A 13,855-nucleotide genomic window follows, 5' to 3' on the forward strand; every position below is an offset into this window, starting at 1 on the left:
CAAGGCCCGAGGAGCCCGCTGGTGGCTGTGGGAGGCTGGCTGGGCCCTTACCTTACCACACTGCTTACATTTGCCCTCCTGCCGCCTCCTGTGGACCCAGTGGTGCCGCACAAAGTTCTGCAAGAAAACAGAGTGAAATGAAGAAGTTTTAATTTGCAGTCCTCAGTAGTGATCGCTTTGGACATTTATGGAGTGTAGATTGCTATAAACTATAATCCAAGCCCATGGAAGCATGAAAGCAAATGTGCACATGTGTGGCTTGTTCAGCGATAAACATGAATACACACAGAGTTAAAGAAGTCCGTTCTCCACTCACAGTGGTCCTCTGCTTCCTGTCCCCTCCCCCAATCCTTGTCTCCCCAGTGCCCAGGGCACAGCAGCCTGCACTCTCTTATATCAAAACCCATGCAGGTGTGTGAAGGGGCTAAAGGATCTTCAGCTGGGACAGGACTCAGGCTCATAAAAAGAAAACCCAGAGAGTGGAGAAATTCTGAAAACCTGATCATCTCCAATACAACTGAACAAATGCACACACAGTGCTTCATGCAGCAGGGTATGCCACACTGTGTTAACCCCTCTGCCTACAAGGAACAGAAAAGATCGGATTCTCAGCACCATCTCCTGATGTGGAACACTGACTTGAGAATCATTAGATAAGGTGAAAGAAGAGAAACATCAAAGAAAAGAGAAAATGAGGACAAGAGGATTGGTGTGTGGGTGACAGCTGTTTGTACACCATCCTGGGTCACCTTGAACTAGACAAGCTTTCGAGGTCGATTCTTGTCATAAACTGCAGGAAAGTAAGTCTTTTCCATCCCAAACAGATGATCACCACTGGGGTAGAGTTGAGCAGTCCCATCACCTCTAGCTGTTGAGGGCACTACAGGGGGGACTGGCATCTACAGCAGTGAAGATGGAGAGAGGCCCTGGAGGGCCTCATCTCCCTTACACTAATAACCTCAAGTGCTTCCTTCTTCTTAACTCTTGCCCTTCCTTCCATGATAATAGCATGACACACAATTTAGCCACAGACCATATTCTGCCTTTAACAATACCCTTAAAGTATGTTGCCAACAAATTGCCTATTGTATAGTTTAGGCATTGTTCTAAGTAGGGACAGACAAAGAAAGCAGATCAGCCCAGAGCCACACCATCTTGAATATACCTAATAGTGGAAGCCAAGCAGGGCTGGGTCTGGTTAATACTTGGATGGGAGAAAATAGATCACTGGGGGGAGGGAGGGAGGGAGGAAGGAGGGAGGAAGGGAGGGAGGGAGGGAAAGAGGGAGGGAGGGAGGGAGGTTGATTGGTTGTGTCATGGCATGAAATTACAGGTGATAAGAAGACCTCCAACAAATATTAGCATTTTAAATACTGAAATGTCACTGATATTTCTCTTAATAATGTCAAATCAATTTAAAGTAAAATAGAATAGGACCCCTGGAGGGAAAATGGTCTTTTGATGATAGTTAGCTATAGAAACAGAATGATCCCGGAATCAATTTTATTTCCATCTTGTTTTTCCCACTGCTGCCATTCAGGAAAAAAAAGACACAATTTTATATTGTCCTCAGGAAGAAACTAATAAGAACAGCTCACCCTTACTAAGTAGTCCTTCACACCTTTAATAATATTTTATGCGTAGTAATTGTTTCGTCTTCATGAGGGTGATAATGGATAGAGACACTTCTCCATAGGGATGGGCCAGGAAAATCCCAGAGCTGCCAGAATAGGAAAATGTCTCAATGTGCATCAGTAAACTGTAGCTTAGTGTCCTCACATCTCCCTGCCTCCTCCTCTGCTGTCATAGCAACTGCTGCCACACCTCCTTCAGCCCTGGAAACCATGTCTACCTCCTCATTAGTAAACAGTAGAATGGAATTGTCTGAGTTGCCTAGTATGGGGATGCTCTTCCAGTGAGTGCTCATCAGGTGACCTGAGTGATACTATTTGTTCTCCGTGAAGAACTTCAAAAGACTGTGCAGGTAAAGCCAGATGACTATGCTTCAACGCCTACATGGACCATGATCAAAACAGCAACTGCAACAATGCATCGAGTTGCTGGTCTTTATCTCATCCACTCAGAGGAAATCTATATGACCTGGAGTAAAGGTCATCCTACCCATGTGGTGGGCGATGCTGATGCTGAGCCATCTGCCCTCTCTGCAGATCAGTACCTGATTATGAACACTGATTAGGAAGGACCGGTCTCTCCCCAATTCAGTACACAGGGGACCTCCTCCAAAGATCTGATATTACTTAATAAAATATAAGACCTCTACAGAGAGGGGCCACGTAAAATGTAAGAATAGAAGGGAAATCCCCACTTTCAGTGGCCGGGAGCAGGCTCTCGTCCATCAGGGCCTTTGCCTCTTTTCTCTGAAAGATTAGATTCACTACTTCCTCATGAAACTCTGATAAACATCTGCAGTGACAGCAGAGGAAATGCTGAATATATTAAAATGTCAAATAATAATTAAAAGGATAAAAATATTTAGCATAATAGCTGTTACTTTAGCAAGAACTGAAGGGAAATGAACACTATCATTGATGTGAAGACAAATCCTTTACCTGGAGAGATTACAAATCACTCAGTGACTATCAAGAAGAGAAATGTTGGGAGAACTGGATGCAATTATCTATGAGAAATCACAACTGACTCATGGGATCATTTAGCTAGTGACAGCTCCATTCAAAAGATTAAACCAATAATTTCTGCAAATCAACAGGGACTTAGAAACGAGGTGGGAAACTTGATCATCTGTACCACAACACAGACCATTTGACAAGCAGACTTAGGGCATGCCGAAGTTCAGTCCAGTTATGAAATTAAAAGACTTTACAGGAAATATTTTTGGGACTTTATATGACTGTACCTTTAGATATCATTAAGATTTCCCTTCCTGAGATCAGATAGCGAACAGGAAGCAAAGGCACAGATAAATAACTGATAAAAAATCGCAGCTATAGGAGAAGCTGCCAGCTTTATCTATATGATTTGAGATGCCACACATCCTTTTGCTTAGAGTTGTTCTTAAGCTTAATACAAATTTATGCTGTGGCTTAAGTATCATTGAAACTAAGTAAATAGTCAATAAATGTTTACTGAATCGAATAGAGTCCTAAACCTTATTTATTTGACAATTAAGCCATATGGTTATCACTTGGGAGAAAGAAGACCCTCAACTGTCTTCATCAATAAGGAAAAAGAGAAGCCATTACCATCAACTCACTATTGGTCTCTAACCCTTTTTCCCTTGGACTTCCAATTTTCACACCATTTTCTTCTGACTTATTCATTTCTCCTGAATTATTAGACTGAAATCAGATTCCTCACACTTTTTTCTTTAGATGACTACACAGAGCTCCTGAATTGTTGGGCTAAAATTAGATTTTCACACTGTGTTCTTTTGACCAGGACTCCTTTATCTTCCATCGATGAATTGGTATTTGATTTGAGAGCCTTACTTGCACATGTAGGTGTTGATACATTGTTATTGAGAAAGCCAACTAAGGCTTCTAAAATAATATATGTTTATTGTCTATCACAGTTTCGGAATTATTTATATACCACTTTGAGTACTGAGCAAGGAAAAAGCTACTACTTACAGTATTAAAACATCATTGATACAGTATTTCATAGTTCCTAATCAGTATGAAGAGCAGAAATGCATAACACAATTATTCAGTTCCTTGCAAACAGCCAATTCAATTCAAAATATTATTCACTTAGTGCCTGAAAAATAGTCTTAAGAATCATAATCCAATCCCTACAGATTATGACCAAGATAACTGAGCTCTTAAAGGCAGGGCCTGAGAGTCCAACAAATACTCATTAAAAAGCTGCCTGACAAAGGTTGGGTTCAGTGACCAGCAATTGTGAGCCTCCAGACTCTGTAGGGGAAAAGGAGAGGTGGATTTGAGGCCAGGTCAAATCAATTCTGAAGAGAATATTCTTTCATTTACATTGAGTGACCAACTTAAAGTCCCTTAATTAAGAAATCCGAGTGAGCTGTGCTCAAAAGCCTCATCTTTAGATGGCCTTCATAAACCAAGAGTGCTGACTGAAAATTTGCAAGAAGTGAACCTTCTTACAAATACATCCAGGTGGCACGTACTCATGGATGGCTCGATCCCTCTATGTTCTGGCATAATGATTTGGGGACAAATTCTTTGAGTAATTCCTAAGGTCCGCACTAATGGAGAGAAACACTATCGGACAAGCCAATGGTGATGGGAATAAATAATTAGGGCACACAGCATGACCTGAATGAACAGGACAAGGTATTTAGCAAAAATGGATAAGCTCGGTTTTCAGAGGGGTCAACAATGAAGTTACTACAATGGGTTACTCCAAAATATTCATGTGGTGGTCAGGAAGATGAGCCTCATCAACACGATTAGCAGCTTGTAATGGGGACCCCAGGGACCCTTTGTTTCCTCCCTCCATATAAGGACATTAAAAGGCTGCATTCTGAATCCTGCAAGGGTGTTCTCATCAGCACACCATGCTGACACTCAGATCTTAGACTTCCCAGCCACTAAATTGTTTAAAACAAACCAAAACAACAGTCTCTTTATTGATAATGAAACAGTCTATGGTATTTGGTTGTAGCACCAAGGACTGACTAAGACAACCTCTGAGGATATGACATTTAAGTTAAAAATGTTTTAAGAAGAGGCTAAGATATCTTAAATATTGCCATAGAATACTAAATAGTAGTCAAGAATGGGGATACCTTGTCACATGCCTCTGACACTTGCAGAATGTCTGTTTAGCAGCTAGAAAGGGCTGAGACATATGTGTGGTCATACTACACAGATCTTTCATGCCCTGGATGCTACAGAAATCTGTGGAAAAGGTCCTGGTCTAATTTTAGGTTGTGTTGTGTTGTGTTGTGTTTTTAAGGGACCATACCCCTTAAATCCTCAGTAAGTTGGAGAAGTAACTGAAAGATCATGAAGAAGTGCGGCAGTGGCCATGGTGGAAAACATCCATATCTTAGTCAAAGTGTTTGACGGCAGCTATGAAAGCAAACGGATAGGTCTGAAATACATTTATAAATAAAACTGACTGAACTGACAAATGAATTCGAGGTTGAAAGGACTGGAGAGCAAGGATCAATATGAGCCTCACCCAGTGTTTGCAACTGGACAGCTTATTTTTATAAGGTGAAAACAGATGGGGGTGGTTATGGCCATAATCGTTTGGGTCTTGATCTATTATATTCAGATGACCATGATATGTTAAATGGACGTGTCAAGTGGAATCTCAAGAAATACAAACTGGAAATAAATACTAAGGCAGGAGCTGTCAGCTTTCCTAATGGCAGTGGGCAGAGGCCAAAGAATGCAGACAATCCTAAGCCCAGGGGGGCCCAGCAGAGATGTAGAGGCTGGGGGAGGGGCACTGAAGGCCAGCTGGGATGACCAAGGGAAGGAAAAGGTCCAAAAGAGATGAAAGAGCCCCTGATGTCAGAGAGGCAGCCCTGAAGGAGATGGATTGCGTGAATGTTCTGAGCATTTCTGTGAGATGGGACAAGCATAGAAAAGTGCCTATTTATTGGATTTTATATAATTATTAGCAACATTGACAGACGCAGTTTCAGAAAATGGACTGAAGAGAGACTAGACAAGAGTGAGTGAATGTGCTAGAAGATGACATACTAAAAATAACCCATGCAGATCCCGGTTTCCAGAAACTTAGCCATGAATACAGGACTGAACACCAGCGGGGTGGAATACACCTTGGTAGATAAGAAGTGTAGTGTTTCTCTTTTCTCTCAGCTGGGAACTACAACACCACTCTTTTGCTGGTGGGAATACTCAAGATGAGACAGAAAAGTAATAGAGACCAAGACCTTGGCAAGACTCTCAATGAAGGTCCAGTTTGCAAGAGAAAGAAACCTTACAAGCAATGGAAACCTTTTGGAGACTTGCAATAGAGACAGTTTACATAAGGTTGTAACACAGAGAGAGTCAGAGCGAAAGACGCAGAGAGAAAGGATGGAAACCAAAGGCAGATGTATATACATCCATAGGTCGGAAATTCAGTACCTCCAACTCATCAACACAACTCCCCTCCCCTAAGCATCTTCTTTAGGGCTGCCCCTGAGTGACCTTACAGCCAGCACTGCCCCTCAGCAGGGGTCACCAAAGACAGGTCAACAAGGCCACTTTCTACTCTTCCCCCACCTGTTGCTGCCACATGGGACCAACAGTGGGAGATGCCAACTGATGAGAGGGTGACATTCTCCTCTCCCAATACTGCCACCTCCCACCCCTCCCATGCCCCCTCCCCTGCTGTTTCTCAACCCTCTTATTTTCATTATCATAAAACGTTACTATCCTCCCCCCCCTTTTAAGGTTTTTAAGACATCATCTCATATACTGTCCAGACCAGCCTCACAGTCCTAGACTCCGGGAATCCTTCCTCAATCTCCTGAGTACCTGATGCCGCAAGTGTTCACCATATTGTCTGGCCTCTACAATGTCTTTCTTTCTTCACTGTGTTCAAACTGTTGTGACCCTCTCTGCTCTCATACATTGCTACCTTTACTCCTTCCATTTTTCCAGTCTCATAGTACTACTCAGTGTGTGCTGACCATTGTTCTGGTAAGGTCCACACTCAGATTCCCATACAGGTATCTACCAGACAAATCTATCTGGGGCAAATGGGAGATCTCAAAACTGATGCTTCTGCAACTAAACTCATCACTTCTTGTTGTTTTAAAAACAAAAATCACAGTCACTCAATTTTACCAATGAAGACTCAGGAGCCAGGTGCTGGTGTGAAAACCTGCTAGCAGAAAGTACCCAGCTGACTTTCCTACTCAACTGTTGTCCCAGCAGGAAAAAGCCTCTCCTCCCCTCCTTGACAGTCTTAAATATCCTTCAATTCAAAACCCTCCTTTCTCTTTCCTGGGTTTTCTTACATTCTTTCCCTGTCAACTGGTTGCTTGCTCTGCCTCTTGACCTATCTGGCCTTTATTTAATCTATTTACAATAAGATCTTTGGATTAAAGCTGTGTGCTAGGGCTGAGTCACACAATAACCTGTTTACAATAAACAGAAAACTCTTGGATAAAAGGTTTGTGCTGGGGCTGAGACACACCACAACCAGTCCACAATCTTGGAGTTCACAATGTGATCAAGCATGCTGTGACCACTTCAAAAATGCATCTTCAAATCAGACTCATCCTCAAATCACCTCCTTCCAAGCAAGAATCAGTTTTGCTCAACGGAAGCTTGATTTACTGTAAGAATAACTCCCCTCACACCCAAATCCATCCTTCACTAATTCCTACCAATTTTACACCTGCAAACTCATCTCACCCAAGCCTGTTTCTCTCAGCTCAGACACAATGATTTCTTAACCTCTATGGCAAGAGCTGCTCAAATTGTCTCTATGTCCCCAGTAGTATCAACCCTGAACTACTGATGTTCCCTCCACACTGTACAAAGCATAATATATTCTACTTAGATAGTGCAGTGTGCCCCTGCAAATCCCAGATGACTTCCAGCCTGGCCTCCAAGGACTATGCCGTTGTCTAGTCTTCTCCAAGGCACCCATCTTACTAAGATCTCTCACATGGGCTTGTGTGCTGCTCCTGTTCTGTCTAAATGGCTGTCACCCTGTATCTTACCTCTCACCCTTTGCCCTAGAAAAGACCTGAAAGATTCAGTCAGTGCCCACATCTCCCAGGAAGCCCTTTATCTGACCAACTCTCTCTCTCCTTCCCTCCCTCCCTGTTTCCCTCCTTCTCCTTCTCCTTCTCCTCCCCTCTCCCCCTCCTCCTCCTTCTCCTTGTCCTCCTTCTCCTCCTTCTTTCTCTCTCTCTCTCCTTTCCTCCCTCCCTCTCTCCCTCCTCCTCCACCTTCTCCCCCCCCCCCCCATTACACGGGGCTGATTTGAGGAGTACACTGGCTGGGAAGGTTTCCAGGGGTTAAAATCTATAAATGGAACCAAAACTCATCTCACTGGCAATGTAGATAAAGCAAAAGGAGCAAGTTAAGCAGGAATTCTTATTCTTTTTTTTTAATCGATATATTTTTTTATTTACATTTCAAATGAATTCTTATTCTTTTTTTTTTGCCCCTCTTTTTTTTCTTTTTTTTATTCGATATAATTTATTTACATTTCAAATGATTTCCCTTTTCTAGCCCCCCCACTCCCCGAAAGTCCCGTAAGTCCCCTTCTCTTCCCCTGTCCTCCCACCCACCCCTTCTCACTTCCCCGTTCTGGTTTTGCCAAATACTGTTTCACTGAGTCTTTCCAGAAGAGCAAATGTACGCTGACAATGTTTGGGAGACAGTGAACAGCGCCAGGCACGCTGTCTTCTAAGGAGAATGGATCCTGTAGCTTGAAAGCATTTGTTTTGTGGACTAGAAAGTACAATTCAGGTTCTAGTTCTAAACTGTCTAGAACAATACTGGGGGAGGGGTTATGATTCTTCTCACTTTCTCTGAATTTTGTAGCTGTCTCCTTCACATAGAAGCAAAGAAAGCAGTCTTACCTCCATGCTAGCTCCTCCCCTCACACTCCCATTACCCAACAGACTGTTCTCCATTAGAGTCTGTCCTCACAACCCAAAGAAAGGTGACTCTGAGTACTGAGCCTAACTTCCTCCCAACCGTACATTATTTCACAAATGAGAATAGTAGTAGAGGCAGAAAGAGTAAGGTGCTCTGGGTTCACAGCACTAAGGCTGGCTCTGAAACCAGCAGCACAACTCCAGCACAGACTAACCAACAACTGTGCTGCCCCTCACCCCAGAACAGCTTGAACCCACGCCAGAAGAGAAATCAGACAAACCCCTGGGGGGAGGATTTGGTTTTCTTCCACCTTGAGTTCCACCATTCCCCCAACCCCACTTTTCCGTTTCATGCATTAAGACTCTGGCTCCCAAACACACCCCACTGACAGGATAAAGTGCAGTATGCTGAAGGGTGTTGGAGACTCTCTGTTTATTGATACACTAAGAAAAAGCTGCTGTATAATGAAGGGAGACAGACCTCATTTGTCAATCCTAGGTGAATCCCTGGAAGATTCGGTGTACCTATGGGAGTTCAAGGTGCTCTCTGAAACAACCCACAAAACTCACTTCTCTTGGCGATCTGGAGCCTCCTTCCCGAAATGTTGGCTTACATCTGAAATTAATCTGCCATTTGAAAAGAAAAGTATGTTAGGTTAATGGCGAGCATCAGGTTGAACAGAACTACCTAAGACCAAAAAAGCCACCAATAGTGGTAGACACCAAGGCTGTAAAACCAAGGCCGCAAAGAATAGGGAATCTGTTCTGATCTGCTCCTACTGTCCTGAAGCATCTCACTAGATGACCCACAGAGACGCAGAGCAATTTTACACCTCCAGTCTACGCTCCAGCATTCTCGTCGATGAAATCTAACTTTAAACAAACAAACAAAAAAAAGTTCTTAGCCCATGAATCTGGAAAATGGAGATCAAAGATACAACGTGGCACCTGGAGCTATCCAGGTGAGTTGAGTTTTTTGTTTTGTTTTGTTTTTTTCAAGTAGAAAATGTAAACCTGAGAAGTCCTAACTGCTGTGATAACCATTCAAACACATGCACAGACTTTCCCTATAAAAGAACCCAGCGCTGCCTTGCTTTGTGGATGGGAGGGGTCCTTGTGGCCTCTTTCGCTCCTATATAAAGTGAAGTAGAGTGGAGAAGAGAGAAATGTAGTCCTAGTGTCAGGCGTGGCCGTGCGATGTACGTTGACAGCAGCCGGAGGTGCGGGGGAAGCCAAGCAAATGTTGTACGAAGCTAAAACGGTCCCACTGCCATTGCCAGGGGCAGCACAAGAATACAGATACCACTCAGCGTCTCGCCTGGACGCAGAGGAAGAATTGTAAATGAGAGTGGCGGGCAGCTTCCTGAGAGAACTCCTCCCTTCCCCCAGATGCTAAATGAATAGACTATTCAGAATCCACTGCTGGAGACAAGACACCACCCTTGGGATGCTGCTCCCCGCTCAGTCACACATTTCATGCTGCACCAGCAAAAAGCGCTGCCCATGAGGTCTGCAGCAGAGTCTGGGGGCTGCTTTCTGCAGGCTTGGCTCGCTCTCCCTTAGAGCTACTTTAGGAAGATGTGAACTCACAGAGAGAAACATATGGAAGCTACAATCTTAAAAAGCTTATTGTAATTTTTTTCTTTAAAGAAAACATCTTGTGGAAGGAGAGAGAATTGGTGCATGCCAAGTTTCCCCAAAGTTCAATGCAACATAATGACAAATTAAACCCAGGAAAACAAGACGATTGATGACCTTTATATATTGTCTTTTTGTTGTTATTCTGGTAGTCATACTGAGCTCACAATTTTTGTTCTTGTTTTTAAAAAAGTTAGACTAGACATTGACACCAGACTTCCTGAAGTAACCGAAGTCAACACGCTGGACAGCAGGTGGCGCTCCCTTACCTTCTCTAGTTGCTCAATGCAGGCTGTGTGGACCACGATTTTGCAGACAGCACACTTCCTCCTGAGAGCGGATTTCTACAACATTCAATTCAAAATACAGGAGAGAAGTGTTAGCAAGCTGTTCTGGAGACTTCCCTGGAATGAACACGAGACTCCTTAAACTAAGCAAAGTTTTAAATGCTTCTGTTACTAAGCAAATTGTGAACCCCTAAACATGTCAGGGTAACTACCCACCGGCATACCAGCAGTGGTCTAGACAGGCTTCTTCCCCAAAAAAGAGGGCTTATAGCATAAACCAAGGTTCATATTCTGTTGCACCAGTTTTAAGCGTTTCACCTGAACAATGAAAGCGCTGTCCTCAAGTTTTCAAACTTTTTTCACACGTTTATTTACATTCCAACTTCATTCTTGAGGGACAGAGTCAGGATTCTTATGCCTTATATACAAATCAAGCATTCCGTCCTTATCCTCAGAGGTTGCATCTCAATGGCTGGTCGCCTTGAGCTTCTGTTCTAGGCACAAATCTATTCTGTGCTAGTTGGGTTTCTACCCCAACCTTCAGGAGCGAGATTACAAGTCGGGGCTCACACCCAGGAAACAACAAACCACTAGCAACACGGGGCAGCATGGACCACTAGTGAGAATACATGTCTTGCTCTCTGCCCTAATGGGCACCCCACAGATGGCCATTCACGCAGCCTTTACAGTCTGATGACGCAGGTAGGAATAGCCCTCATCTATCCCGGCTCCACAGGTGAGAGAACCCACATGCAGCCAGGGACCAGTCCATGGTCGCCCAATTAGGACACAGCACACCCAAAGTGTCTGGCTCCCAAGTGCCATCATGTTTAGCCTTGATTTTGGGCACTTGTTTAAATTCACAGTGCAAAGCTTTCTGAGGTCTATCTTATCTCCAACGATTGATAACTCCAGCACGCTACAGGTAGACGTGACTGCGTGGGCTCCTAATGTCACTCCTGCCAGCATCGCCTCGGCATGTGCATAGGCCTCTACGAGACAGGCCTGAGGAAAAGCTGACTGCCTGGAGAATTCTGTTGGGTGGTAGTAACCAGCACGGCAGCAAATGCAGCGTAAGGTGTGTAAGGATCTTAAATTTCTAAATACTGCAAACATTTACTTTCTTCAACAGACTCTTCTTCAAACCAGAGTGCTTCCTTCCCCCTGGTGATGAACTGGAATCGCATAACCAACAAATCATTTAATGGGTTACTTGTCATTTTTTCATGTTAAGACACAGATGTTTTGAGACTAGCACTGTATATCTACATATACATCATATACATAACATATACATAACATATGCATATACATTCACATACACATACATATACATTTAATAAACTAAATATTATCTGAGAACACCAAACATATTTTGAGCACAAAAACTCATAATAACAAGAGATTACGAAAAAGCCCAGATGGGAAAGGCTGGGAGTGCTTGTGCCTTTGTAAGGTGTCTGTGTAGACTGCTGGCCACCTGTGACTGAAGGCTGGCTTCCCTGAGGAAGGACAGTGGAGCCCAGTGGAGCAGACAGGTGAGGAGCTTATATAACACTGCTGTGTAGACAGGGCTCTGGAGGGACAGATGGCCCTGGGGATGCTGGGAGGCAGAAGGAAAGAAACCGTCACCTTTTATATCTTCTATGGACCCATCATCCAACCCTGGACATCAGTTTCTGTGAACACTATTGATAACTGAGTGATGCCTCACATGGTAAGCACCAGCTACCACTCTAATGCACAGAACACGGCAGCAATGACCCTTATGTGTTTGTGAGCTCTTAATGTGTGACACCCCCCCCCCCCCCCCGCTTTGGTCTTCCTAACATGACATAGAACAATGAACAATAAGTATGTTTGACAATCAACTATATTTTCAAACAACAAAGATAAGGAAAACTCAGACCCTAAGGGTATTGCTCCAAGTGCCTTCCTCTACATCCAAAAAACAGAAGGAGAGCAAGGGAGGAGGAGGAGGAGGAGGAAGGGGAGGAAGAGGAAGAATGCACACAACCGTGAGAGGAAGAACATGAAACGGAAGAGTCACAGCCATAGCAGCAGTCGTAAAACAGCAGCAGCAATAATACAATTTGACTGCAAATTTTCAGAACTGGAATGCTCATACACAAATAGCCACTGCTCTCCTCTTTCCTATCCGTGTCCTGGTCAGATCTCTGCAGGAGCCCCACCCACAGAAAGTGCATGTGACATTTGCCGTCATGTAGCAAATGAGAGTTACCATGAAGTTAAGGAAACTGGAATTGATAATTGTTCTGTCCCACCATCTACACCATCGCTAACAGATTTCAGCACACACATGCCAGGCAATGCTGCTCAAAATGGGCAAACATTTAGAAGGGATTTCCAGCATCACTGTGTCTGGAAAGCATCATCAAAAACATCCTCATCAGTGAGCCCTAACTCCCTACTCTTGGGTTTAGGGTCCTCTTATTTAGTCTATGGAGTACCAAGAATTCTAAGAAGGCACTGTGTATGACAGGAAATTATCAGGGTCCTGAGTTGTTGAGTTTGCACTCCTTCTTCATTATCTGCCTTGAACCCAAGAAACATTACTGTGCCTCCTCAGCTTCTAAGGCAAGCCTGAAAAAAAATCAGAAGCTTGGTTAAGGCTTCTTAAGTGAAAGCTAGAATCTCATGGTCAAAAGAACCAAATCTGCTGATTCTTGGTGGTGACATGACTTTCTGGTCTGTTTGGAGTAGGGAAGACTGAATATTCTTGTCTCCTCTGCTAAGAGTTACTCCAGCTGGGCCTGTCAATCACGTGGCCATGAGTCTACCTCTCAGGAAAACAGATTCATCTGAAGACGTGTTAAGGAGCTGTGGGAGGAATAATTATCCCTTTAATGAGATACTATACCTCTCAGAAGCCCCTCCTCCTACACAGCTGCTTACCACATGAGGCACCACTTAGTCTGTGGCCTTTCCTGCACTCTAAAACTATAACTTTTTCTTTACTCTCTGTTCAGAGGCATAAATATGCTGCCCCTGATGCTCTACAATTGCTTTTTCTAAAGTCCCACGTTCCTTCCACCTTGTAACCACTTGTTGACCTCCATTGTCAAACAGGCTGGTTTTCTTGGACCCGAACGGTATGATTTTCTCTCTCCCTCTTCTCTGCCTCCCTCCTCGGGACAGTCGTCAGGTTTATAGCCTGCTTGTCCTGTTGTTCATTCTCACAAATCCCAATAAAATCATCCTCTGGCTTTCTTCCAATTCCATTTCTAAATTCTTTTATTAATGAGTCTAAGAGCCATACAAAGAAACCCCTAATTCTCCAGCAATGTATGGTGGAGAGAAAGAAAAACACTAGGTGGGTCCTGAAAGTCGTGCACAGTGAAACCGGAATACACACCTCCTCCTCTCCTTGACTGTC

General features: G+C 43.7%; 1 protein-coding gene across 3 annotated transcripts in view; it reads right to left on the minus strand.

The window, feature by feature from the left end:
* Positions 1-13,855, minus strand: part of Dgki (diacylglycerol kinase iota) — a 453,557-nt gene that overhangs the window by 242,308 nt on the left and 197,394 nt on the right. For all 3 annotated transcript variants that reach the window (XM_052173449.1, XM_052173448.1, XM_052173450.1), the window contains exons 4-6: positions 10,441-10,515; positions 9,104-9,160; positions 52-117 (exon numbers count right to left, since the gene is read on the minus strand). In XM_052173449.1, coding sequence (XP_052029409.1) covers positions 52-117; positions 9,104-9,160; positions 10,441-10,515 — 198 coding nt within the window. The remainder of the gene's footprint in view (positions 1-51; positions 118-9,103; positions 9,161-10,440; positions 10,516-13,855) is intronic.

Source organism: Apodemus sylvaticus, chromosome 2 (assembly GCF_947179515.1).
Source record: "Apodemus sylvaticus chromosome 2, mApoSyl1.1, whole genome shotgun sequence".
NCBI classification, from domain to species: domain Eukaryota; kingdom Metazoa; phylum Chordata; class Mammalia; order Rodentia; family Muridae; genus Apodemus; species Apodemus sylvaticus.